Consider the following 23,291-nt stretch of genomic DNA (forward strand, 5'->3'; position numbering starts at 1 on the left):
TAGGTTGGAAGAAACGTTTAATTCTCTCGAATTAAAATAGGTAAGACCAAAACTGGTGTTTTACAGCACGGTTCCATTTAACGTTTTCAGATAAAAATTGCATTCTTCTTCTAATTATCCTATTAAACTGAAACTAATATGTACGTTGATGTTCCTAAATATTTTTAACACATGCCCACTGCTTTAGACTGTACGTACCAATTTTTGTTATCCATGAAATCCGCAGTTTAATTGTCACCGTTCATCAAAATCGGAAGAAGGAAGACGTTGCATGAAATTACAAGAATTGCGAGAAAGAAACAAGTACACAAATTATGTTTATTAAAAATTCGTTAATACAGACATTCACACGAATAAGGAAGCGCATTGCATACTGTACAATCACGGAATTTTGTGTTAAACGGTTTTAAATTCCGATTCCAGGTATTTATACGGAAATATGTGCAAACATAGTCGGAGCAAAGAATGACCACTCACGTACGATCATGGGGATTCCACGTAATTACGAGTTTTCTTCGTTTATTACAACATCAAGGGAATATTATGATTTAGATAATGGATTCATGGACAACAGATAAGTGGAGTTTACCGAGTATGTACCTCGCCAACTTCTTAACCGTCTAAGTAAGCAATATTCTCGTTGACCCTCGATATCTTGAAGATGCCGTAAAGCGTTTTAATTCTTCCCATCAGCACATGTTCGAAACTATTAAAACGTGAAAGCTAGCAAGAGTTTGTGGATAACGTAATATCCGTCGAAATGATTCAAGATGCAATGTAAAATAGACTTTATCTTGAAGGGCAACTTTTTCTTTGCAAACTTCAAGCCGGCAGCTGTAAAAAGTTCCCCCATGAAATCATTTTCAATGAGCAAACATTTTCCGAAGTTTCGTTGCAACAAATAACGCACGATATTCCTTGTTATTATAGTTTCGCCGTCCCATCAGCATATGTTCGAAACTATCAAAACGTAAAAGCTAGCAAGAAAGAGTTTGCAACGTAAAATAGACTCTATCTCGACGGACAATTTTAAAGAAGGCAGATGCATGATATATTCTTTGTTATTAAAGTATCGCTCTACATACTCGGATAAGGTCACGTACAAATTCAGGGTACCCGGACGAAGGTTGTCGGATAATTAAAATATTGGAAACACATTCGTGTCTAGAAATGTAAGCGATTTTCTGCTAAAGAAGTCAGTTGATGTTGTTTCTTTTTTTCGTGAGTTGTCATTGTGATTTTACAGAGGTGTCTTGAAACGGTGATATTGAGCACGAGGGTATTGCTCCCATTGCTAATAAGGCGACGTACACATCGCTGCCAAGAAGTCCTTAGTCAACACTCTCGCTCTTTCTTCTTTCTTCTTAGAGACTCGTCATAGGCCCTGTTTACACCCCGCGAGAAGGAGAGACTGTTACCGGTCCGGTAGCTTATATCGATGTAGGAAAAAGTACCGGCCGATCCTATTGCACTGGCGGAATCGAGGTAACCGCGCTACAATTCGCCGGACCAATACCAATCGCAGCACGAAATTGACGATCTTCTAACATCATCCTGATAACGCATTGCTCGCACTGCCCATACCGCAAAGCACTTATCGGCTTACGCAATCACAGGACAACAGCTGCACTAATAATCAAAACTAATTATTTTTCGAGTAAAACGTAAAATGCCATATTTTAATTATGTCATTCTTACATATGTTAATTATAATAGCAGTTGCTATATCACAATAAAACAGTAATATAAATTACTTTCCAGCAGAGTTGGGCCAAACGTAATCCAATTAAGAATGGAGAAAGAATCCAATTAATGATGTTCATAATGATGTTGTTAATGATGATAATATATATATATATATTCGCTAACTCTAAATGTCTAACAAAAACAAAACAAACAATCGCGCTCCTCAATCGGTAACACAGTACGAATTGTTTTGACATTTACGAGAAAGTGGTGTATTTACACTTGACATAATAGTAAAAGAAATACATAACTATTTATACCACCGATGAGGTCGGTGACTATACGTATACTTATAAAACGGATAAATAAAAAGATATTAATTTAAAATCTACGAAATATCTGTACATAACTTATTTAAAATGTTAACGCCGTTAAACGTAAGTCATTTACAATTTTAATATTGCGTTGGATGTGCAAAATGTTGCTATTAGTTAATGTAATCGTAATTGTAAACTCATAAAGTCGTAGGTATTATAGAACATTTGTTTATAAATATAGCATGACATTGAGTAGTTTATAAGATATGTCTAAATACATAGCAGTGTCGTCTTTGCCAAATAACCTGTCCGAATTTAAACGTTTTCACAGGAAGAAGCAAAAGTGAAATTGTATATTTCAGAAAAATTATTATTTTCATATGTATGTTTAGTAAATGTTTAACGCGTCAAAGTTTTAATTATTCTCCGTAAATCGGAATGTTAAAATTTGAAAGTTTCTCAGGAATAAGGTAGAAAGGTTAGTTGTATAATATTTGGTTTCAATAAAGTTTCAGGTATCTGCAATGATTCGATTTACAACAATATCTTATTGGTGATCATGTTCAACTGCATTGTACTATGAGGAATATATTTCTTTTCATTATCCTGGTAAGTTGATTTAATAAGACGAGGGTAAGATGATTTGATAGCTTTTTTTCAAGATAATCATTTTTGTAGCAAGTACCCTGTGTGTTAACATTTCAAGAAAAACTACTGCATTACATATCTGATGAGGTTACCGGAGGTTCGTACAAGTATTATAGCCTAACGCATGATGGATTCATCAAAATAATAGTAACGTCTGAGTAAGTAATACTGTATAATCTTAATAATTCCATTATATAGACACATTTCATTCCCTCATCACTTTCCAGCATTGTCGAAATCCAAGGAGTAGTCAAAAGCGCTAGATAAAAGATCAATCTAAACCGCTGTCGCCCTCAAAAGTCCTACTTTTACATTTACAAGGCGTAATTTGCATTATTCTGCAGCACGTAGCTATCATAAAGCTGCGACAGTTACATACTTCCGAATAATGCAAAGTACACATTGTAAACGTAAAAGTAGGACTTTTAAGGGCTACAGCAGTCTAGATTGATCCTTTATCTAGCACTTTTGACTACTAAAATATCCCATCTTTGCATCATTTGACAGCACATAGCTCTGCGATAGCTACATGCTTCCGAATAATACAAAATACACCTTGTAAACGTATAAGTAGGACTTTTGAGGGAGACTACGATCTAGATTAATCTTTTATCTAGTGCTTTCGTCTATGATCTGAAATGAGAAGGCACAGACTGCACCCTTGCAATCCTGGAAAGGAGAATATCCCTTTAAGATAAATCATGATTTTGATTATATATTGATGATATGATTAAGATAATTTGAAACTTCAATAATTTTAACACATCAGTGAGATAGTCGCACGGTTTATCAGCGCACATTTCTTGACTTCCATGCGAACAAAATGTTTCTATTTTATATTTTACAGCACTGGGGATGCAGATATATATGCTTCCCAAATAACAACGAAACCAACTTACGAGCATGATCAATATTGTCTACAATCCGCTACTTGTGGAAAAGACACAGTTGTTATACCTGACAGGTAATTGTTCGAATTAGTGTAAAATCATCGATACAACAAAAGATTTTAATAATTGGAAATTTTTAGCTTTCAGAGACCAGTTAGCGTAGGAATTTATGGACATCCGTCTCACGAAGTTAGTAAATATATTCTCTTAGTATACGAAACAGAGAATACGGAAACTATATTTTACAATAAAAATTCAGAGGATGCCCAAGAAGACGATAACAATAAGGTATGTTTTCTGAAGTATCCAATTATCCAAAAGTATTCAATTATCCAAAAGCTTTCTTTCAGGACCAAACTTCACCGGTTTCAGCGTTCATTGTGTGGCAACTTTTAGATATACTTTTACAAATTCTGTTTTGATGAACGAATAATTATAGTGAACAATTTAAAAAGCAAACATGTTGGAATACGAGAATCAAATGCTTTTAGAAATACTGCACGAGGATGGTCTCGTTGTTGCAGCAAAGTACCTACTACATTTTCACTTTTCGGCTTTTACCATAAAATATTCTTCACATTTTAATTTCTTATTTATTTTAGGGGACTTGGCATAGAAACTGTCTTTGCGAATATATTAAGAGCTTACATAGACCCAGGAAATTTGGTCATAGTCCTAGGAACTACAGCTCACGACGAACAGTACTTTATCGATAGATTGAAGAAATTTGGTGTAGAACAATTACCCCGTGTTGTAACCGCAGAATGCAATTCCGACGAGAGGTTTAAATCAGTTTTTCATTTCGAGCATAGAAATTTGTTTCTTTGCGTGCTCTTCTCATTTCTTTTTAATCTTTGTATGTACTACAGGACATTAATGTATCTAGAAGGTGGAGCTTTGTTTATATCGGGTCGAATTTTTGTGGTGGACTTATTGAAAAATAGAGTTCCATTAAATTTAATTACTGGCATTCTTGTATATAGAGCGCATAACATTCTACGTTCATATCAAGAAGCATTCTCTCTTCGTTTATATCGACAAACTAATAAAGTATGTATTAACAATGAAACATAATACATTCCTGTACAACATAAAATGAAGCACGATTGTTTATTTTATTGAATTTTTCTAGACAGGCTTCATCAAGGCATTTACTACTTCAGCGTTAGCATTCACTGTCGGGTATATGCAAGTAGAACGCGTAATGAAGGCTTTATTCGTTAAAAAGTTGTACTTGTGGCCACGCTTCCATTCGCTTGTACATAGTAGTTTAGGAAAACACAAGGTAACTAAATTATGTAGTCGATGATTTTTTAATGCAACATACATTGCGCATTGTAAACAACAACTACTAATTACATTTCGCAGCCTGAGGTGATTGAATTGCATGCAAAGATCACACCAAAAATGATGAGTATACAAAATTGTTTACTCGATCTAATGAATTACGTAGTGAAAGAATTGAAAAGACTCAATAAATATGTAAGTATTGATTCGTATCATATTACATGAAAGTTGAATTTGAATTTATTTATTATCTACCATTGTGTACCATATATGTATTACCATCAGAATTCAATTATAATGTGTTTTTACAGTTAGAATTAGACGAATTGAACACTGAAAATGCAATCGCTAAAAAGTTCCACAAACAACTGCAATCGCAACTAGATCCTATTTGGCATCAACTTAGTCCAACATCGAAACAATTGTTGTCCGACTTGAAAACTTTAAGAGCTCTTCTCGCGTAAGTATTTATATATAAAATATTATCTAACAAGTTAATATTTTATCAATGGGAGAATATTGTGCGAAACTGTGCAGCTCTTTGACATACGAGGATTGCGTTTCATTTTATTCGATGTTGAATCGTCTACGCACCATGGAGTATGCTGTGAAAAACAGTGGTTGGTTAATGTTAGATGCTGTGGACGTATTATTCAAAAATGCAAAGAATAGGGTTTACAATGAGAAAACTGGTGGTAAGTGTGTACAGATTTATATAACAGGATCGTTCCATGCGAAATCGATCGAATGCGATGATAATTCTGTCGCTTTTAAATAGAATTGAAACCAGAGCCAAATCCTAAATGGGCTGCCTTGACTGAAATACTTTTGGAAATTCAAAATCAAATTGAAACGAGAAAAGACAACGAAAATGGTGAGAAAATTCTTGTTGTGGTACACGATCGTAATACATGCCGCCAATTAAAAAATTACTTAATCATGGGTCCTAACGAGTATTTGCTATACGAGTCAATGAAGAAACTTTCCCAGAAGGAAATGCAAAATACAAGGTAATAATAAGCACTTTCCAATTGTAAGAAAGCGGAATGAAATAAAATCCTATTTTTAATCGGAACAGCCTTTGGAGATCTAAACCAAATAAAAATTCTACAAAATTCAGCCATAAATGCATAAAGATCTGCAGTCTAATTATTAACCTGCGGACGGTTATGCAATTTTTCATTTTTGTAGGCAAATTTTAAGAAAGTAGAATCATGTAGAATCTTATTTTCAGTGGTAGTAGTCTCGTAGTTCTGGAATAAATAAAGATCCGCAGTCTAATTATTATAATTATACATTATAATTATTACAAACAGAGAAAAAACTGCTGAGAAAGTATCCACATCGGAAGAGAACGCTAACAAGGATACAGACGAGAACGAGCAAGATACTTACATGTTAACGTTAAGTCAAAAAGTTTCCAAAGGTAGTCAATCGGATTCAGCGGAAGAAAGGGACGGTCATCAAACTTTATTTGAAGAATGCTCGCAAGTAATATTTCGCTACATTGTTTTCTGGAAATCGAGTAATGTATTTTACATTATTAGATCGTTATGTAACGTAATATTTCAACAGATCGGAGAGTTAGATTTAACCGACAGGACAGCGGACGCACCCATTGTTTTAATACAGTCTTTGAAAAAGAACGATGATCCAATGTCTTTGCAACGTGCTTTAGAAGAACATACGCCAAGAAATATTATCATGTATGTAGGTGACATTTCTGCTGTGCGGCAAATCGAAGTATGTATAAAAGAAAAGATTTTGTTACTTTCTAAACAAAGTTACACACGTCTGAACAAGTAATATTCTGTAGGTTTACCAAAATAATAATCCATCGATAGATTTGAAAGTGTATTTTTTAATCTACGGAGGTGCTGTGGAAGAACAAGAATATCTCACATCGTTGCGCCGAGAAAAGGAAGCGTTCGACAAATTGATCAATGTCAAAAAGGTAATGTTATACTTATTGTATATTACTCTGTTAATGTTTGTGCATTAATATATTCTGTTTTCGCTCGATTTTAGATAATGGTTGTACCGGAAGACCAAGATGGTAAAACTGGAGATTGTTTCAATCTTTCAGTGCAAACAGATACGAATACTGAAGAGAATACACGGAAAGGTGGATTATCTGCTCCATCTGAAGTTACCAACACTGTGATAGTTGATATAAGGGAATTCAGAAGTGAACTTCCTGCGATGCTGTATACGAGGGGCATGAAAATTGAACCTATAACATTGCTGGTATGTATATCGGGAATTTTAACGAGTCACACTCGTGTGAAGGTTTTAGAGAAAGTTTAACAAATATGACTGTTGCGCCTTAAAATAAATGTAGCCATACGAAAAATATAAATGTTCTTTTTTAAGACATATTTGAAAGAAAAGGATACAGCAAGGGGTGAATATATTATTGAACTTAAATCCCATTTTCAATTTCTAGGTTGGCGATTATATTTTGTCGCCGGAAATATGCGTGGAAAGGAAAAGTATTTCTGATTTAATTGGTTCGTTAATCAGCGGCAGATTATACAATCAGGCTGTTTCCATGACAAGACATTATGCCCAACCGATGCTTTTAATTGAGTTTGATCCGAACAAAGCATTCTGTTTCCAGGTAGATTGATTTCTGCAATTTTACAGATAAGAAATATTATTAGAATAGCCAGTAGTAGGAATTGTAAAGGAGGTTTTTCTATTCTATTGTTATCTCATTTGAAAAAATGAATTATCTAATTACAGGGACACTATTACGCCAGCTTAGATGTACAAAACATGGCGATAACTTCGAAATTGCAACTGTTGACTGTACATTTTCCACGATTGAAACTTATATGGTCGCCAGGACCTCACGCAACAGCTCAATTGTTCGAAGAGTTGAAGGTAATGAAGCAAACATCCCATAAAACATAATAAACATATTTTATCGCGTTTGTTAATGTTCCATAAAATATTGCAGCAAGGAAGACCCCAACCAAACTCAATTACAGCTTCCCAGGTCGGAGTTGAAGAAAACAAGCATATAGATACAGACAAATTTAATTCGTACATTCACGATTTTATCGCGAAACTACCGGGAGTGACCACTAAAAATTTGTATTCAATTTTGAGTAAAGGACAATCGCTAGACCATCTTAACAAACTTACAAAAGTATATACTTTTATATTCGAGCGAACAACTCGCGCAAAATAATAAGACAGCGGATTTTATGCGTTTACGACAAAAATGAGTGGTTGTAATTTAAAACAGTAAACTTATTAGAAGAATTTTAAAATACTATTATATTAGATGATTGCATAAATTCGTGCCCGATTTTCAGTAAAAAAAATTATATAGACACTATTCTTTTCTAATTGTAGAAAAGAATAGTGACTATACATATCGGGCACGAACTTATGCAATCATCTGATATTATTTTCACAACTTGTTAATCATATTAAGAAAGAAAATAAATGTTTATTTCGCATAAAGACGCGCTGTCTAATAATAACAAACGGATATTCTCATTTTTTACACGTTCCTTATTTTTGCAGGAAGAAATAACGGAAATTATAGGAAATAAAAATGAAGCACAAATGTTGTACAATGCGCTTCATGAAAAATGTTCGGCAGTTGAAGAAAAATCAACCACCATTGGTAAGAAAACCGCGTCTAGTAGAGGGCGGGCGAAAAGACTGTTTTCGAAAATCAAGCAATGATAAATGCATATATATACATATATACATACTGTTCATAAAGGTATTTGTTACTTGAATCATGTTTTATATTTGCTTGAAATTTGTAATCAGTGTGCACTGTGCCAGAAGCGATGTGATACCAAGAGAATTTTGCATGTACATCTTTTTAAAGAAAATGAATATTTTTATGTATTGAGATTATCGCTATAATCTCTTAAAATGAAATAGCTAATGTAATTGAAATAATGTACACATGTTGATACAAAATACAATTTTATTTCGATTACTTTCTTATATTTCATTATTCTTGTATATCAAAAGATCTTACGAAACATAGTATGGCTTCGTTTAAAATAGATTGTAGTAACGATATACAATCGTGCGAGATCAGTATATTGGAGTCAATTTTCTTCGTTTCAATTATTCTGTAAATGGAAAGCGATTCGGTAAAACAGTTTTACAAGCATTTTGAGTAATTTAAGATGAAACAACATACTTAACAATTTTAACGTCGTTACATTTCTGAGATATCTCAGATTTTGCAACAGCTTTTAAAGCTATCTTGTGTGCAACTTCTAATATTTTATGTATAGCTTCACGTGTACCGATTGAGATATGTTTCAAGCAAAACTAAAAAAATTTACATATTTCTTTTTATCTTTGTTAGAGGTATACATGTATATGTATAATTTGGTCGTTTAACTTACCCTATTATTTTCATAACAGAAAAGGTAAGCTAAAATTATTTTCGAAATTTGAGAGATAAACATTAATTTTTCTTCTTTAGTTACTTGATTCGGATGAAACTGCATTAGCAATTGCTGAAGCATAGTTTCGGTCATGCTTTCGGTACTATCTTTTGGAATTAAATGAATTTCTTCGTGTACACGCATATCCATACCTATAAGAAGTATACAATGTATTTTTAATATTCTATTTTTAGTATACAAATGATTTTTATTGTATATGTAAATACCTGGTTCGTAATCAGATACAAGACAATAAAGGCCATTCAAATAGCGTTCTGTCATTAAAACTGAAGCTGTATCACGAACATCTATTTTATCCACTACATTATCAAGCCACGATGTAATTGAATATAAGTCAAATCCACTATCGACATATTTCATGTTCTCTTCTTCTGTACATATTGGTACATGTTTCTAGAACAGACACATAACTAATACTTACAATTTTTACTTTATTATATATTACTTTATTTTAATACTTATGATTTTAATGAAATTTTGGGATGATGTAGAACTCGAAAAAATATTTGACACGTATTTTTTTACAGCTGCCGACATTCATGTTAGGCGGGTGAAAATAGCAAAGTTGGGGTGAAAAGTCCATTTTATTGAATATCTCCGAAACTATTAGGTCTAGACAAAAATTTCAAAATCCAATTTGTGCATCTTTGAATGACGAATCTTTTAGTGTAAAATGATCTTTTTATAAATAATTTGTTTAAAAAATATTTCGTCGTTCGAAAACGCACGAATTGGATTTTGAAAATTTCGTCTAGGCCTGATAGTTTCGGAGATATTCAATAAAATGGACATTTTATCCCCTTTTATGCCCAGCTATAAAAAGATACGTGTCAAATATGTTTTCGAGTTCTATAATATCCCAAAATTTTTAAACTAAAATTTTAAGAAGTATAGAAACTGAAACAGAAAATTGCTAATTTAAACCAGTAGTAATAATTGTTACTGACAAGGAAAATTCTCGATTCCGTCTCCAACCTAGGCTCGTCTACAAAAATATATTCTCCACAGTCTGAGATTACTACGTCTTTAGAAGGACGTTCGAAGTATGTTGATATTTTTTCTAAATTCTCCAAAGTTTTAATTCCATCCACAAGTTGTCTTTTCAAGACAAATATATTATGATAAGTACTTTTAGAATTCTTCGAAGAGAGTGTACTTTTCCCTTTGCTTACCCAAAAGCAACATAATAATAATTCATCCATAGATTAGGTTTTAAGCATACAAAGAATTCAGGCTGATTACAATGTTTCCCATCGTTTACCATCGAAAGAACTCCACGACGATCGTGTGAAATGCAATAAGACTCATCGGGTATTGTAATAGTATGGTCCTCAAAAGTGGTTTTGTCATCGGGTGATGCGATACCTGATGTACATAAAAGTTTGTATAAAAATGAATTACTTTTAATACTTATGTATATTTTTCAATTTACCTCCGCATTGAATCCATCCATTTTTTACTATGCGATGCACACGCGTATTTACGTAATAAGAATCTCCATAACATTTTGCTACCGCATCGTATCCGATACAATGGTTTAAGAAATATTGGCAAGTCAGCGGCAACAGATCAGAATATAACTGTACGAACATTCGATTTAGTTAAAATATTTGTTAAAACTAGAAAGACTGGAATAAGTGCGAATATTTACCATAAACATAAAGGAACCGATTGTACGACTGTCTATAGTAAATGTGAAATACACATACTTTCTCTGAAACGCGTTAGCATGATATTATTGTACATATTATAGTTTAGAAATCTGTATAATATTATACATATATATATATATATATAGCTATTTACCTTAGATTTCTCCATGAATAGTTTACATTGCTCCAAGGCAATGTCTTCATAATACTGCGTACCGATAGGTAAACTAAAGACATAAGATTCGCTTATATAGCGTATAAATTCTTTATCGCTGCCGAGAAATTCATCATTTATAAAAACAGCAACAGTTCGCGTCAATTGCCACATTTCGCCTCCAATTTCCTAAAAAGTATTCATTACTCGAGAGTAATAACTAGTTTGCGGATCTTTGCGTAATTTGCAATTTTTGTAGATGAATTTTAAGAAACTCTAATCCTGTCATTTTTTAAAAATTCTCAGAAGCCATAATATTGCATAAACATCCGTAGTTTAGTTATAACGTACATTATTCAATACAAATATAATATATTTACCTTTTTCCTTTTCTTAATATATTCGTGCCAATCCACCTGAAACATTTCTACAATTTGCGGAGACGCAAATTTCAGAGGTAAATGCTGATACAATTTTTCGGCGCATATTCTCGCTTTTTGGAAAGCAACAGTATTTAAAATGCCTACTACTTTCAGTCTAATGCGATCGATTTCAATCAAATTTGAGTAATAATACGTTTTAATCCCATTTTGAATCATTGTGATTTAATTTATTGTTATCTACTATTCTTTTTGAAATAACGTCTTTCGTAAACCAGAGAGAAAATTTCCTCTCTGGGAAAATCATGTATTTACATCATATAAAATGATCCAAGGATAAAACACAGTTGTATGAACTATATTCACACGTATGTTTCTATTATAAAATAAGAGTATTATACACATATATGCTCTAATAATGAACCGTAATAACTTTAATAAATATTCATTAACTGTAAACATATTGATTGATACAATAGTTTCGATGTTCGCAAGTTTTTCCTAAAAAATACATATCATTCTGTTATGATATATCGTTACATTGAGAAAGCGCGTAAACTTTCAACTCTTCTGACACTACTTCTATAGTGTTTTCTACGTCGCTTTCTTCGTCGCTGCTACCGCTTGTATCCAAATTATATAAAAAAGAATCATTCTCGCACATAGGAAAATAAAACCTGAAATTTTATATCAACGAATAAGTGATCAACTACTTATAGTATATAAAATTCGTACGTATAAAATACTAACTTTGGCTGATCCCATTCTTTTTGCATAGGTATCTTAAAATGATTTTGTTCCTTCATATGTTCCAAGAGATTCACCGCTTCTACCTCGCAAAAAACACAACGTTGCAATTGAACTTGACTTCTTACATAATTAACCACTTTCACCTGTTTTAAAGCGAACATATTTATAGATTTATAGAACATATAACACTTTATATTATACATATTTATATCTTACTTTTTGATAGAATGTTAAATCTTTAGATGCTTCTTGAAAATCAAAACCATGGTCAGTTTTCATATGAACAAGAATCATATGAAAGTGTTTATCAATGTGCGTACAGAATAAACATGTTATACCGATGGCTTCGTCGTCCCAATCGGACCATGTTCCTTCATCTTCGCTACTTTGATCCCCAGTTATATCGTCTTCCTTTTTGTTACTCTGAACCTAATAAATAAAAGCTTACATTCAAATAGTTGCGCTCTAGAATCGTAATACTGTAATTAGACAGCGGATTTCATGTATTTACGGCAAAAACGTTATTCGAAATATTTGTTAAATTATTAAATTTGTATTCAATAAATTGCTAAACGTATTTAATATTTTAATAAACTACTGAAAGTATTGTACAAGGTATCATATCAGTTTGATAACGATCAAATTAAGAAAATCATATAAAATGGAAATATTTCAGGCTGGAAGAAAAATTCTATGTATTTCGAAAGAAAATAAATTTCTAATTCGCTCCACTTTGTTACGACGCAGGTAGAACATTTTTTATTCTGCGTAAAAACCCGCTGTCGAACTATAATACACTATACCTGTTTGTGCCTCCACGATTTCCCAGGCTCCAAATAATTATTTATATAAAATCTATCGTATTCTTTGTTGTTAGGATTTATACGTTTATGTAATTTTTTGCGCATGTGTTCTTTCAATGCTGTACGATCTTTGAATATTTTTTCACAATATATGCATACTAAACTGGAAAAAGAAATATGTAATATATATACATACATGAAATTCGTACAAAGTAATTCAAGTTACATTTTATGTTATTACTTTTCAATAGTACTCTCAATCTTATCTACAAATTCATCGATGAATACTAGATTGTCTGGTTTCCCGAAGTATAAATTATGTTCTTGCGCCAAATGTTTTATATACGCGGTACGCAATCCTGTGAATTCCAGGCGGCAAAAGATACATCCACGTTTGAAGTTACTGTCGGTTCTTTCTTTGGTTTGTTCCGACAAAACCCATTCCTTGAAGCGATAAACATATAGTATTTATTATGATAAACATATTATAGTATTATTGTACTGTAAGAAAAATATGTTATTATATAGGCTCAATAGAAATTCCATACCAACTTAGCTCTATGTATTTCGTCCCTCAATGTCTTATCTTCTAAGAGACAGTCGGAAAGTAAGAAATATGTTTCATTTTTGCTTGGCTGTCCATCAGGCGTGCAATCCATTAACATTGTTGTACAGTATGTAGTGACTGGCATTTCTTTAAATTTTACAGCCCAATAATGTATATAGCTGTAATTATTAAAAGTAATGAAAATTTAAACCTAAATATATAGGGTGATTCTGGGAACTGGGACAAGCCACTGCTCACTTTTGTCTATCTACCATTTGTTCCCATTTTTACCTAAAAAAGAGCAGTAACTTCCCAGTCAATCAGGCCTGTCGAGGCACATCTCGAACCCAGCGTGCAAAGGCCACCTAATGGGCATTATACTGGCCAAATGTTGCTCGAAGCTGCTCAAACCACACGATGGCTAGATTCTGGCCATGCCACAAAAGATTGCGTGGGCTCGTATTCTTGCCTCGGCACCAACCTAGCACAAGCTGCCCTCTTAAAATGGACGGAGCAGCCAGGATTGTGCCGAGGACAACTTGTGCCGGGATGGTGTCGAGGCAAGAATACGAGCCCATGCAATCTTTTGTGGCATGACCAGAATCTATTTAGCATTTTTGCTGACTGGGTTGTTGCAGTTCCCAGAATTACCCTGTATAGATTAATTTTTTAAGAATCCATCAAACCTTTTCAAATTAGCAATATTCCAAACATCCCCTATTACTAGCCTATGTTCTTTAAACAAATGTGTCAGAAGATCTTTCTCATTATCCGGAAGGATAAACTTTATATCGCATAAAAGGCATTTGGTAGCATAAGGTTTCTCATCTAGCCCAACAAATGGAAATTTATGCGAGCTATGATTCTGCTTACAAGCAGCGCTCGAATGCGACGAATTTCCTGCAACATAATACAAACTGTTTATTATTCGTATTTAGAATTTGGAGTGCAAAACCTATAAAAGTTTGAATTTGATTTGCAAAAGGGTAAATTTTTCGAGTGCAAAACCTGTATTGAAAAAATTAAAAATTATGAAAATACATACCTTTGAGATTCATAACTGTTTCAATGTGAACAGAATCGAGAATTTTGAAACCTTTTGATTTATATATTTACTCTTCAAGTTTTCATTTCCATAGGTTATGTATCAAAACTGTGCGACACAAAGTTATTTAATACACCCAATGATATGATATTTTTCTTCGTTTTATGAAAGATGTCACTTCAAAAATTAATTGTTTACTATATATTTAAAAGATATAAATAACATCATTATGAACTAAATATTTATGCAGTATTGTGTTCAGTTCCTTGCAAAACTCATGCATATCACGTGGTACCTAACATTTAAATATTCATCTGTCAGACTTAGAGTTATTATTATAATCGATGAAGAGATTTAATAATGAAAAACATCTATTTTAATCGATGAAGGGATTTAATCAGTCGCATTTTTTTATTCAATCTTCTCCTATTTCAAATACAATGACAAAATATTTTCTATAGTTTCCATGAGATAAAATATAAAAATGATTGCTTCAATGACAAAATCAACAACAAACAATAGGAGAAACAATAGGAGATAAGAAACAGTACATAAACTTAAATTTTCGATCCATATAAATGTATTTACAATCTCACTGTATATCAGTCACATTTTTTTATACAATCTTCTCCTATCTCAAATACAACGACAACGTATTTTCTATAGTTTATTTAATTGAATACAGTGTAATCGAATTACTTCGTAATTATAATTCGTGAAGTAATTCAACTATAATTCAATTGTAATTCAACACAACTCTGGATACTTGTAGTAAAGTACACTTCTAATACAAATATCTCGTGAAATACAATATGACTAAATATTCTTTATACATTCTGTGAGATAAAATATAAAAATGATTGCTTCGATGATAAAAACATGTAACAGAACATTCCAGCAGCAGATTGCATTTAAAAATGAAATAATCAGACGGAACAATAGGAGACAAGAAACAGTATGTAAACATAGCGCTTAAACATTTATTTTTCTTTCTCACGGTCAGGCTTATCTTTACTAATTCCATACAACAACATTAAGTGGCATATGTGTAGAGAAATGCTGCTAAAAACAGTGCTGGGATAAGTGTTCCAGCATAATTCTATAATACCTAAAATGGTCAATTTTATAACAGTGCTATAGCTGGTACACCAGGTAATATAAGGAAGGGTATGATAATACCATACGTAAAATTGATAATGTAACGACCTGCTAAATACGATACCGATAAAATTGGCAGTAAACATCGGTAGAACAAATAACTGACTCATCGTGGACATATCTACTTTATCTTTCTTCTTTAATTGAGGCTGCAAACTGATTTCTACTTGTTTTAATTTAGCGTACGACTTCATATATTTAATCCATCTCGGCGTACAATAAACCAGAGCGAATATATGCAACGCTAGCAACGACACGTGAAAGTACGGATGAATAAAAATATATTCTGGCAAGAATCTCCAATTAACCGTCCATTTGAATTCAAAAATTCTGCCGAAATTGAAAGAACCTTTAACATAGGCTAACGGATTGTTCATGATGAAAGGTAGACCTAGTATTAATTGAATGGAGCCGCAAACGAACAATTGAATTGCTGTTTTCAATAATCCCAGATTACAGAGGTAAGCTATTAAAAGTGCCGGCGCGAATAATAAAATGTTCATTTTAATCGATACAGCTAAGCTGTAAAGAATGCTTCCTAAATACCAGCGGTTATCTAGAAATGCATTTATACTTGCGAACAAGAGGAACATGGCGATCGGATCGTTAAAAAGTCTCAAAGTAAATATAGAATGGACACGGTAAGATGTGCAACACATAATGATGAGAACATAAGGCGGAACTTTCTTAGTCTTTTCGTAAATACGAAAGACTAGCGTGAGCAGACTTATGTAAAGTGCTGCGAAGATGTACTGCGCTATTTTTATCTTGAGTCCATGGTCCGTAATGTAGTACAGTGTGGAAAATGTATAAACAAATCCTGCTGGGTAGACCAATGGTCCAGTATCACCTTTCAGTTTCGAATAATCCAACGTTCCATTTAAAAAGCCCTCCACTTCTTGCATATACGCTTTCCAATCAATTTCAGTGTATGGTACACGTTCGATAACCAATATGTTTAAAATTATTTCCAAGATTATAAACACTCTTCCGATTAGGAGAATTTTCTTTGGGTCTGTAAATAAAGAAACGAGCTTCTCCCGGTCTAGATTGGTCTTGTACCAATTCTTCACGTTTTTCTTTGTTGATTTCACGAAATTTTGCTCGGACCGGTGATCTTTGCGTGGCGCCATATTGCTACACTTATTTACACTAAATGCGTGAAATATATGGAATCTGGAATCAGGGAGTATAATTGAGTATATATATGAGAATGCCCACTGCCCACTGCCCACACTGCAGCCCCTGTGTTATTCAGCGGGACCGCTAACCGGGCGCGACGGGCGCGGGGATAACGTGGAACTTACAGGGATCTGAAATACCACATCGCTAAAAGTTCTACCACCGACGAGATACTGTTAAAGACTGCCAGCCTTATGGGAGTTGGCGGGACTCGAATTTTTCGGTATTTCTTACGCCCTCTATGATATATTCTGGCTCCATCCAGAGAAACAGAAGGCCAACGACAGCATTTTGTCGGTAAAGAAGACCACTGAGGAGATTCTCGTCGCGATGTATCGGTGAGAATGCGAATTATCACGAAACCATATCGATTATTATTAAATGTTACATTCTCCGCCATATTTCAGACGATGTTTTGGCACTATTTTGGCACTATTTAGAACTTTTAGCGATGTGGTATATCAGATCACTGTAACTTTCACGTTATCCCCGCGCCCACTCGCGCCCACTTACTGGTCCCGCGGAATAACACAGGGGCTGGCAGCACCGACGAGATACTATTAAAGACTGCCAGCCCCTGTGTTATTCCGCGGGACCAGTAAGTGGGCGCGAGTGGGCGCGGGGATAACGTGAAAGTTACAGTGATCTGATATACCACATCGCTAAAAATTCTAAATAGTGCTAAAATAGTGCCAAAACATCGTCTGAAATATGGCGGAGAATGTAACATTTAATAATAATCGATATGGTTTCGTAATAATTCGCATTCACACCGATGCATCGCGACGAGAATCTCCTCAGTGGTCTTCTTTACCGACAAAATGCCGTCGTTGGCCTTCTGTTTCTCTGGATGGAGCTAAAATATATCCTAGAGGGCGTAAGAAATACCGAAAAATTCGAGTCCCGCCAACTCCCATAAGGCTGGCTGTCTTTAACAGTATCTCGTCGGTGCTGGCAGTCTTTAATAGTATCTCGTCGGTGGTATCTCGTCGGTGCCCACGCCCACATGTGGCAGATGTTGATAATTAGAATAGGAATCTACGTTATCAACATCCGACACAAGCTGGTGGCGCCATCTGTGAAAAAAATGTCTTATCATTTTAGTGTCATTTTCTACCTTGCTGTCATAACATTTTTTAATTTGGTCTGGATGATTTCTGGGTAAGTTCTGGGTCATAGTTTCTGAATGATTTATTCGAATAATTTAAAGTAAACGTTTTGCTTGTAAACTGTACAGTACATTTATTAAGAATATTTTCGAGGAGAACTATTGCTACGTTGTCTATCTAAATAGAGCCTTATATTTACAACGACTTTAGTTTTACAAATAATAGTATAAATATATCTTAATCTAAGAATTGTAATTATTCAGTAAGGAATCAATTTCTTCCAACTGTTTTACTTCTCATTATATGAAAGAACGGTCACAATAGATCATTTAAGATCATTTAAGATCATATACATTCTTCAGTCGTTTACAATCAAAATCAATTTCAGCAGACATCGTCTGAATTTTGTAAAAGAAAAGCTGACGGTAAAATCACAACTTCGATGTTTCCCTTTCATGTGTAAGAAAAACCTTGTGAACGAGATTCGTTCGGGGGTCTAACATGAACGTATCAGACTTGTCTCCATTTTGTAAACGAGGCTTAACCGTAATCAAAATCTTATGTTACGTAGGCGGAGAATATCGGTGATAAGGCCAACAATAATGCGGTGGGGGTGGTGGTTGCGGTGGTGGAGCTGACGGTGGAACGGATACCGATGGATGTTGCGAGCCTGATGCTCCTGTTGGATACAAGTGGTGAGTGTGATGCGAATGATGAGGATGACAATTTGCGCCTGTACCTCGGCTCGTCGGAGATGATTCTAATGTAACACCAGCCTGCGCCTGACAAGCCATCATCAATCCGTGGAAATCGAATTTGTAGGCGTAACGTTTCCCGTGGACCTTCGTCATTATATTTTTGTCGTAATAGTATCTGCAACATCGAACGATTCTTCATTATATTTTATCCGCCAATCACACTTCTCCATATTATAACTGGAGGGTCACTTAAAACTTTTAAGTTTAACAGACGGTGTGATCCAACCAAATTTAAAACCACTTAACAGACACGATGATTCGAATGAATCGGACTAGCTAGAGTCTAACTGCTAGTGCTAGAGGATCCCTTCGAGTTTATCTGAATGTTAGCGACAGTTCGTCTTGGTTCATTTCTAAAATTCATCTAATTTCAACGGACATGCAGTTCAAGTGTTCGTTCACTGGACAGGACTGCCTCTAACAGAACAAAAGTTAGGAGAAGCGAGGGTGCAACTTGCAACTGATTGTTGTGACGAAATTACCTGAGTGCTCGCGACAGTTTGTCGTAGTTCATGTTCGGCTTGCTCTTCCTTTCGCCCCATCTGCGCGCGACCTCGTCTGGATCGGTCAGCTTGAACTCCCCGTTCGAGCCCTCCCACGCGATGCAGGTGGAATTCGCCGAATCCGAGAGCAGCTCCAACAGGAATTGCCAGAGTTGGACCTGTCCGCCCCCAACCGCCCCAGAACCTCCGGCTCCAGCTGTCGATCCAATCAGCGAGCAAGTCCGTTGCAGGAGGCTGAACCTCTCTGCGAACAGGAAGCCGAAATACGCATGCACCGAATCCGCCGAGTTTCTTCTCGACTTCTCGAGACGAGGTCGATCGGTGGAAAACAGCGATGGGAGCGAACACGGGAGTACTCGGACATGTGTAAACAACTTATTCTTCTTCTTCTTCTTTATTTTTTTTTTTTTACATTGATGTGGAACCCGTTTTTCTAACGAGGGATAATCCTGAAGGGACATCGCCGACAATGACGAAATGTTGCACATCTTCACTTTCTGACAAATAGGTAGTTTTTAATATACAAGTATCGAGAATCTAATCTACCGTATAAATATGTTCTTTCAACCCTTTGAAAGAAGGAAGAAGAAAAATCAAGATATCTCTTTCAACCCAGATCATACTCATTCTTAATCTTTTTCACATTACGCATATCGAATTGAACCTGTTTCCCTATACACACAACAGTTGAGCTTTTTACAATTTGTAGAGAGGGAGAATACAGACGAATTTAATAATATCAAAACTGTGTTTTCAGTCACCATTCGAGCGAGAAAGAAAATCGAACAACAATCGAAGAATCGTACCTTTTTCGAAGACTGCATTCAACTATTTAGATATTGAAAAATAATTTAAAGCTCCCACTAGAAGATGATCGTACTGTGAAAGGTTCCTTTTACCATTTTATACGAATTCATGTTGAAATTGAACTGTAATCAAGGAATCGTACGTTTTTGGAAGACTTGCATTCAACTATTTAGATATTGAAAAATAATTTAAAGCTCCCACTAGAAGATGATCGTACTGTGAAAGGTTCCTTTTACCATTTTATACGAATTGTTGTCGAAGTTAAATATCGTTAAATACCGTTGTAAAGGATGGCAGCCGCCGAAGGGTGGAATCTGGTATCCTGCTGAAGATGCAGCGGATGCGTTTGAATCCTCCACATTACGTGATGGAAGATGTTGTAAGCCTAATCCTTCACCGTGTGATCAACGGTGGTTGACAGGCCCATTGTCAATTTCCTCGTGATCATCGAGCACGTGTACGACACTGCAATATTATTATCAGTTCCATTGATTTCGTTCCCGAAGATGTACAATTCCACAGAACTTCTTCGTTACATCGTATAGTCGTAAATAGTTCGTTCACGAATTAATCTCTTCCAGTACTCATTTCCATTACATGCATCCAACAATTCCTTCACGGCTAACCTACTTCTCAGAGAGGAACTTTTTCCTAAAATCGCACTCAAAGTCCGAGCGATTCAAAGGTGAAACGTGATCGCAACATGGAGAATTATTTTGCTCGTTTGATTACTCGTGAACAAGTATAGCTGCGACGTTTCCCGCGTGATCTTCCGGAGATGTTTGAGATCGTACGCAGGATAAAAACGATCGCAGAATAGATAGTGGGAGGGTCAGACGATGCGCATTGTACATACGCACGAACGTACACAGAAACTTTGATCACTGTATCCGATAAACGGTAGATATCCTTGTGGAATAAAACGTGCCGGACGGTGGACAGAGTGTAACTGAGCGACCTTTGCCCCCGGTGATTTCAGCCCTTATCGTCCCCACTCCAACCCCCGTGGAAGGAATACCTTTACACCTCAATACGGTATGCGACTGTACCTCCTGCTTCACCCACTCTCCCCGCTACGAGGGCCAATGCCAGGTTATGCAAGTCAACCAACCAGTTTATTCAATTTTCGCTGGTCGTGCTCATGCTTCGGTGCACAGTGCACAGTGTCTCGTTCTCTTTCTTTTTAATCGTTTTATCAAGCTTGATCAATCTATTACCGGTTGCTTCTTCTTCTGTTCGGGATAAATATAATACGAATGCTCGTTATTCAACAAATCGTTCAAAGGTATTTCGAATGACGTTCTTATCCAATGCTAAAGATTTCGTCTTTTAACGTGCAGAGTTGTGCAGAATTACAATTGAATTACTCCAGGTATTATAAGCACAAAGTAATTGAATTACATATCGTAATTCAGTCATATTGTAATTTATAATTCAGATCTTCATTCAATTAAATTATAATGTAATTCGTAATTGCAATTGGAGTACAGTTATAAAATAGCGTTACGTATTATGATCCTTCATAATATGATAATATCATGGACGAGGAATCTAGGTGCACGGCAGTGCACCAGCCAAGTTCTCGCACTACCTCCTTTTACACTAACAACTTAGCCGTTTTTTAGAGGCTTATAACTCGGCACCGGAGGCCGAACAAAATGACCTTTGGAAAAAAATATTCTTGCCAGATATTTGGTCCATCGTTGATATGCACATCACGCAACAAATATTTTTTGCATCACAATACATATAGCCTAAAGAGATGGACCGCGCAAAGGAACGCCAATTTTCGAAGATTTTTATAAATATCTGAATGTATTTGTCGATCAGTTACACGGTGCAATAAAATAAAAATGTAGTTATGTATCGAAAAACATCGATGACCTTGATAACTCCGAAAAAATGAAATTCGGAAAAATATATATTCGTGCCAGATATTTGATCCATTGACACCATGCACATCACGTAACAAATATTTTTTGCATCACAATAACCTGAAGAGATATTTAGGTGTCCTGTTTTAGACGAAACAGCCTGTATAATTGAAATACAATGTAATTCAATTGTGTAGTTGAATTACAATGTAATTGAATTAGCACAACTTTGTTAACGAGTCACACTCGTGATGAAGATTTGAGAATAGTCTAAGAAATATTATATGAAGGCTATGTGTTTCTTTTTAGATGAAATCTCACACACACACACAGTTTGATTCGTTTGTGATCAATAGTTAACGGGGTAGACTCGTTTCCAGGATTGCAAGGGTGCGGGTGATGCGCCTTCTCATTTGAAAAGCGCTAGATAAAAGATCAATCCGGCCGCGATCGCCCTCGAAAGCTCGACTTTTACGTTTACGGGGCGCGTTTTGCATGTATTTGGAAGCATAAGCTTACATTATTCGGCAGCATAGACTGCTACATGCTGCCGAATAACGCAAATTACTTTTGAAGGCGATCACGGCCGAGATTGATCTTTTGTCTAGCGTTTTTCACTACTGAAAAGCCCCATCTTTTCATTATTGAGAAATGAGAACACTTGCAATCCTGGAAAAACGAGTCTACCCCGCTAAATGAAATTAAAATAATAAACAAAAAAACGTAAAAATCTTCGTTCTGAATGTGTCTCCCTCTTGTTTAATCCAAGTGGTCAATTTTGACGATGAATACCATTATCGTAATTTTGGATTCAGACCGTGCGAGGGTTAATTTTCCGAAGAGAGGTTCTATCCAGAGAAAAATATGAAATATAAAACCTGGCATGGGGTGGGGAAGTCGGACGAAATAGCGCCGGAACAAAGAGTGGGCAGAAGTTTCGGTGGGTGCAAGCAAAAGTTATTCTTGCCGGGTCGGGGTGGCCATGTTCCGGGCCTTGGAAAGAGGAAAAGAGGAAAAGAGCGATCCGCCTTTCGTCGCGTCGAAAAGCAGAGAAGAGCGGAGTCTTGGCAGCGTAAGCCTCGGAGATATATTGTCCGTTTGAATAACGTTGTAGGTGCTCTTGGGGGCCCACTCCGCGCCGGCAGCGGCCGTTTATTAAACGAATCAGTGTTATCGCGGTGAGAGAGCCCTCATGAATAAACCATCGAGTGTTTAGGGGCGGCGGAAAGGTGGTGGCATCGGGGGTTACGGCCTCGCAGTATAACCGCTTTCCACCTTCCCAAAGGCCGT

The 23,291-nt window shown here is 35.4% G+C and overlaps 5 protein-coding genes across 8 annotated transcripts; 1 reads left to right on the forward strand and 4 right to left on the reverse strand.

The window, feature by feature from the left end:
* The first annotated feature begins 1,445 nt into the window (after positions 1–1,445).
* On the forward strand, positions 1,446–8,530 carry Mei-9 (DNA repair endonuclease XPF mei-9). 2 transcript variants are annotated; one of them, XM_076442038.1, is made up of 22 exons: positions 1,446–1,664; positions 1,742–2,123; positions 2,513–2,612; positions 2,682–2,809; positions 3,499–3,615; positions 3,682–3,833; positions 3,997–4,069; positions 4,144–4,323; positions 4,411–4,591; positions 4,674–4,826; positions 4,910–5,023; positions 5,140–5,288; positions 5,366–5,523; positions 5,607–5,838; positions 6,145–6,319; positions 6,404–6,571; positions 6,645–6,782; positions 6,857–7,075; positions 7,275–7,448; positions 7,574–7,714; positions 7,791–7,982; positions 8,366–8,530. In XM_076442038.1, exons 3-22 carry the CDS (start codon positions 2,583–2,585, stop codon positions 8,528–8,530), a joined length of 3,039 nt encoding a protein of 1,012 aa, XP_076298153.1. In that variant the 5' UTR covers positions 1,446–1,664; positions 1,742–2,123; positions 2,513–2,582. The 2 variants fall into 2 exon arrangements, with proteins under 2 accessions (XP_076298153.1, XP_076298150.1); XM_076442035.1 differs by lacking the exons at positions 1,446–1,664; positions 1,742–2,123; positions 2,513–2,612; positions 2,682–2,809; positions 3,499–3,615 and having other exon boundaries at positions 3,689–3,829; positions 3,892–4,069.
* Positions 8,531–8,712: 182 nt separating this feature from the next.
* Positions 8,713–11,689, reverse strand: LOC143217587 (putative inactive peptidyl-prolyl cis-trans isomerase-like 6). 2 transcript variants are annotated; one of them, XM_076442061.1, is made up of 10 exons: positions 11,466–11,689; positions 11,086–11,274; positions 10,931–10,993; positions 10,712–10,859; positions 10,452–10,644; positions 10,227–10,377; positions 9,486–9,672; positions 9,217–9,410; positions 9,006–9,139; positions 8,713–8,934 (listed from the first exon to the last, which is right to left on the reverse strand). In XM_076442061.1, exons 1-10 carry the CDS (start codon positions 11,682–11,684, stop codon positions 8,811–8,813), a joined length of 1,602 nt encoding a protein of 533 aa, XP_076298176.1. In that variant the 5' UTR covers positions 11,685–11,689; the 3' UTR covers positions 8,713–8,810. The 2 variants fall into 2 exon arrangements, with proteins under 2 accessions (XP_076298176.1, XP_076298166.1); XM_076442051.1 differs by having other exon boundaries at positions 9,217–9,672.
* A 294-nt stretch (positions 11,690–11,983) lies between these two features.
* LOC143217604 (zinc finger protein 277) lies at positions 11,984–15,320 on the reverse strand. The gene is made up of 8 exons (XM_076442079.1): positions 14,611–15,320; positions 14,252–14,465; positions 13,567–13,744; positions 13,260–13,462; positions 13,019–13,181; positions 12,432–12,644; positions 12,216–12,358; positions 11,984–12,142 (listed from the first exon to the last, which is right to left on the reverse strand). Exons 1-8 carry the CDS (start codon positions 14,621–14,623, stop codon positions 11,989–11,991), a joined length of 1,281 nt encoding a protein of 426 aa, XP_076298194.1. The 5' UTR covers positions 14,624–15,320; the 3' UTR covers positions 11,984–11,988.
* Positions 15,321–15,458: 138 nt separating this feature from the next.
* Positions 15,459–17,365, reverse strand: Alg3 (Alg3, alpha-1,3- mannosyltransferase). Its single transcript, XM_076442069.1, has 2 exons — positions 17,076–17,365; positions 15,459–16,944 (listed from the first exon to the last, which is right to left on the reverse strand). Exons 1-2 carry the CDS (start codon positions 17,348–17,350, stop codon positions 15,591–15,593), a joined length of 1,629 nt encoding a protein of 542 aa, XP_076298184.1. The 5' UTR covers positions 17,351–17,365; the 3' UTR covers positions 15,459–15,590.
* Positions 17,366–18,379: 1,014 nt separating this feature from the next.
* Positions 18,380–19,978, reverse strand: LOC143216862 (DNA-binding protein D-ETS-3). Of its 2 annotated transcripts, XM_076440408.1 has the most exons (3): positions 19,300–19,978; positions 18,799–18,932; positions 18,380–18,738 (listed from the first exon to the last, which is right to left on the reverse strand). In XM_076440408.1, exons 1-3 carry the CDS (start codon positions 19,806–19,808, stop codon positions 18,623–18,625), a joined length of 759 nt encoding a protein of 252 aa, XP_076296523.1. In that variant the 5' UTR covers positions 19,809–19,978; the 3' UTR covers positions 18,380–18,622. The 2 variants fall into 2 exon arrangements, with proteins under 2 accessions (XP_076296523.1, XP_076296512.1); XM_076440397.1 differs by having other exon boundaries at positions 18,380–18,932.
* Between the last annotated feature and the right edge of the window lie 3,313 nt (positions 19,979–23,291).

Source organism: Lasioglossum baleicum, chromosome 2 (genome assembly GCF_051020765.1).
Source record: "Lasioglossum baleicum chromosome 2, iyLasBale1, whole genome shotgun sequence".
Lineage (NCBI taxonomy): Eukaryota > Metazoa > Arthropoda > Insecta > Hymenoptera > Halictidae > Lasioglossum > Lasioglossum baleicum.

Coding starts and splice junctions, on each gene's coding strand:
- LOC143217587 (XM_076442051.1), bottom strand. CDS start 11,684: ATGATTCAAAATGGGATTAAAACGTATTATTACTCAAATTTGATTGAA. Junction 10,645..10,711: donor TGGATGGATTCAATGCGGAG/GTAAATTGAAAA, acceptor TATGTACATCAG/GTATCGCATCACCCGATGAC. Junction 9,673..10,226: donor CGGAATCGAGAATTTTCCTT/GTCAGTAACAAT, acceptor TGTCTGTTCTAG/AAACATGTACCAATATGTAC.
- Mei-9 (XM_076442038.1), top strand. CDS start 2,583: ATGAGGAATATATTTCTTTTCATTATCCTG. Junction 6,320..6,403: donor TATTTGAAGAATGCTCGCAA/GTAATATTTCGC, acceptor ATATTTCAACAG/ATCGGAGAGTTAGATTTAAC. Junction 7,715..7,790: donor AATTGTTCGAAGAGTTGAAG/GTAATGAAGCAA, acceptor AAAATATTGCAG/CAAGGAAGACCCCAACCAAA.
- LOC143217604 (XM_076442079.1), bottom strand. Junction 13,745..14,251: donor AATATTGCTAATTTGAAAAG/GTTTGATGGATT, acceptor TAATAATTACAG/CTATATACATTATTGGGCTG. Junction 13,463..13,566: donor AAATACATAGAGCTAAGTTG/GTATGGAATTTC, acceptor TATCGCTTCAAG/GAATGGGTTTTGTCGGAACA.
- LOC143216862 (XM_076440397.1), bottom strand. CDS start 19,808: ATGTGCAACATTTCGTCATTGTCGGCGATGTCCCTTCAGGATTATCCC. Junction 18,933..19,299: donor AAACTGTCGCGAGCACTCAG/GTAATTTCGTCA, acceptor TCGATGTTGCAG/ATACTATTACGACAAAAATA.
- Alg3 (XM_076442069.1), bottom strand. CDS start 17,350: ATGGCGGAGAATGTAACATTTAATAATAATCGATATGGTTTCGTGATA. Junction 16,945..17,075: donor ATGTGGTATTTCAGATCCCT/GTAAGTTCCACG, acceptor CCCTGATTCCAG/ATTCCATATATTTCACGCAT.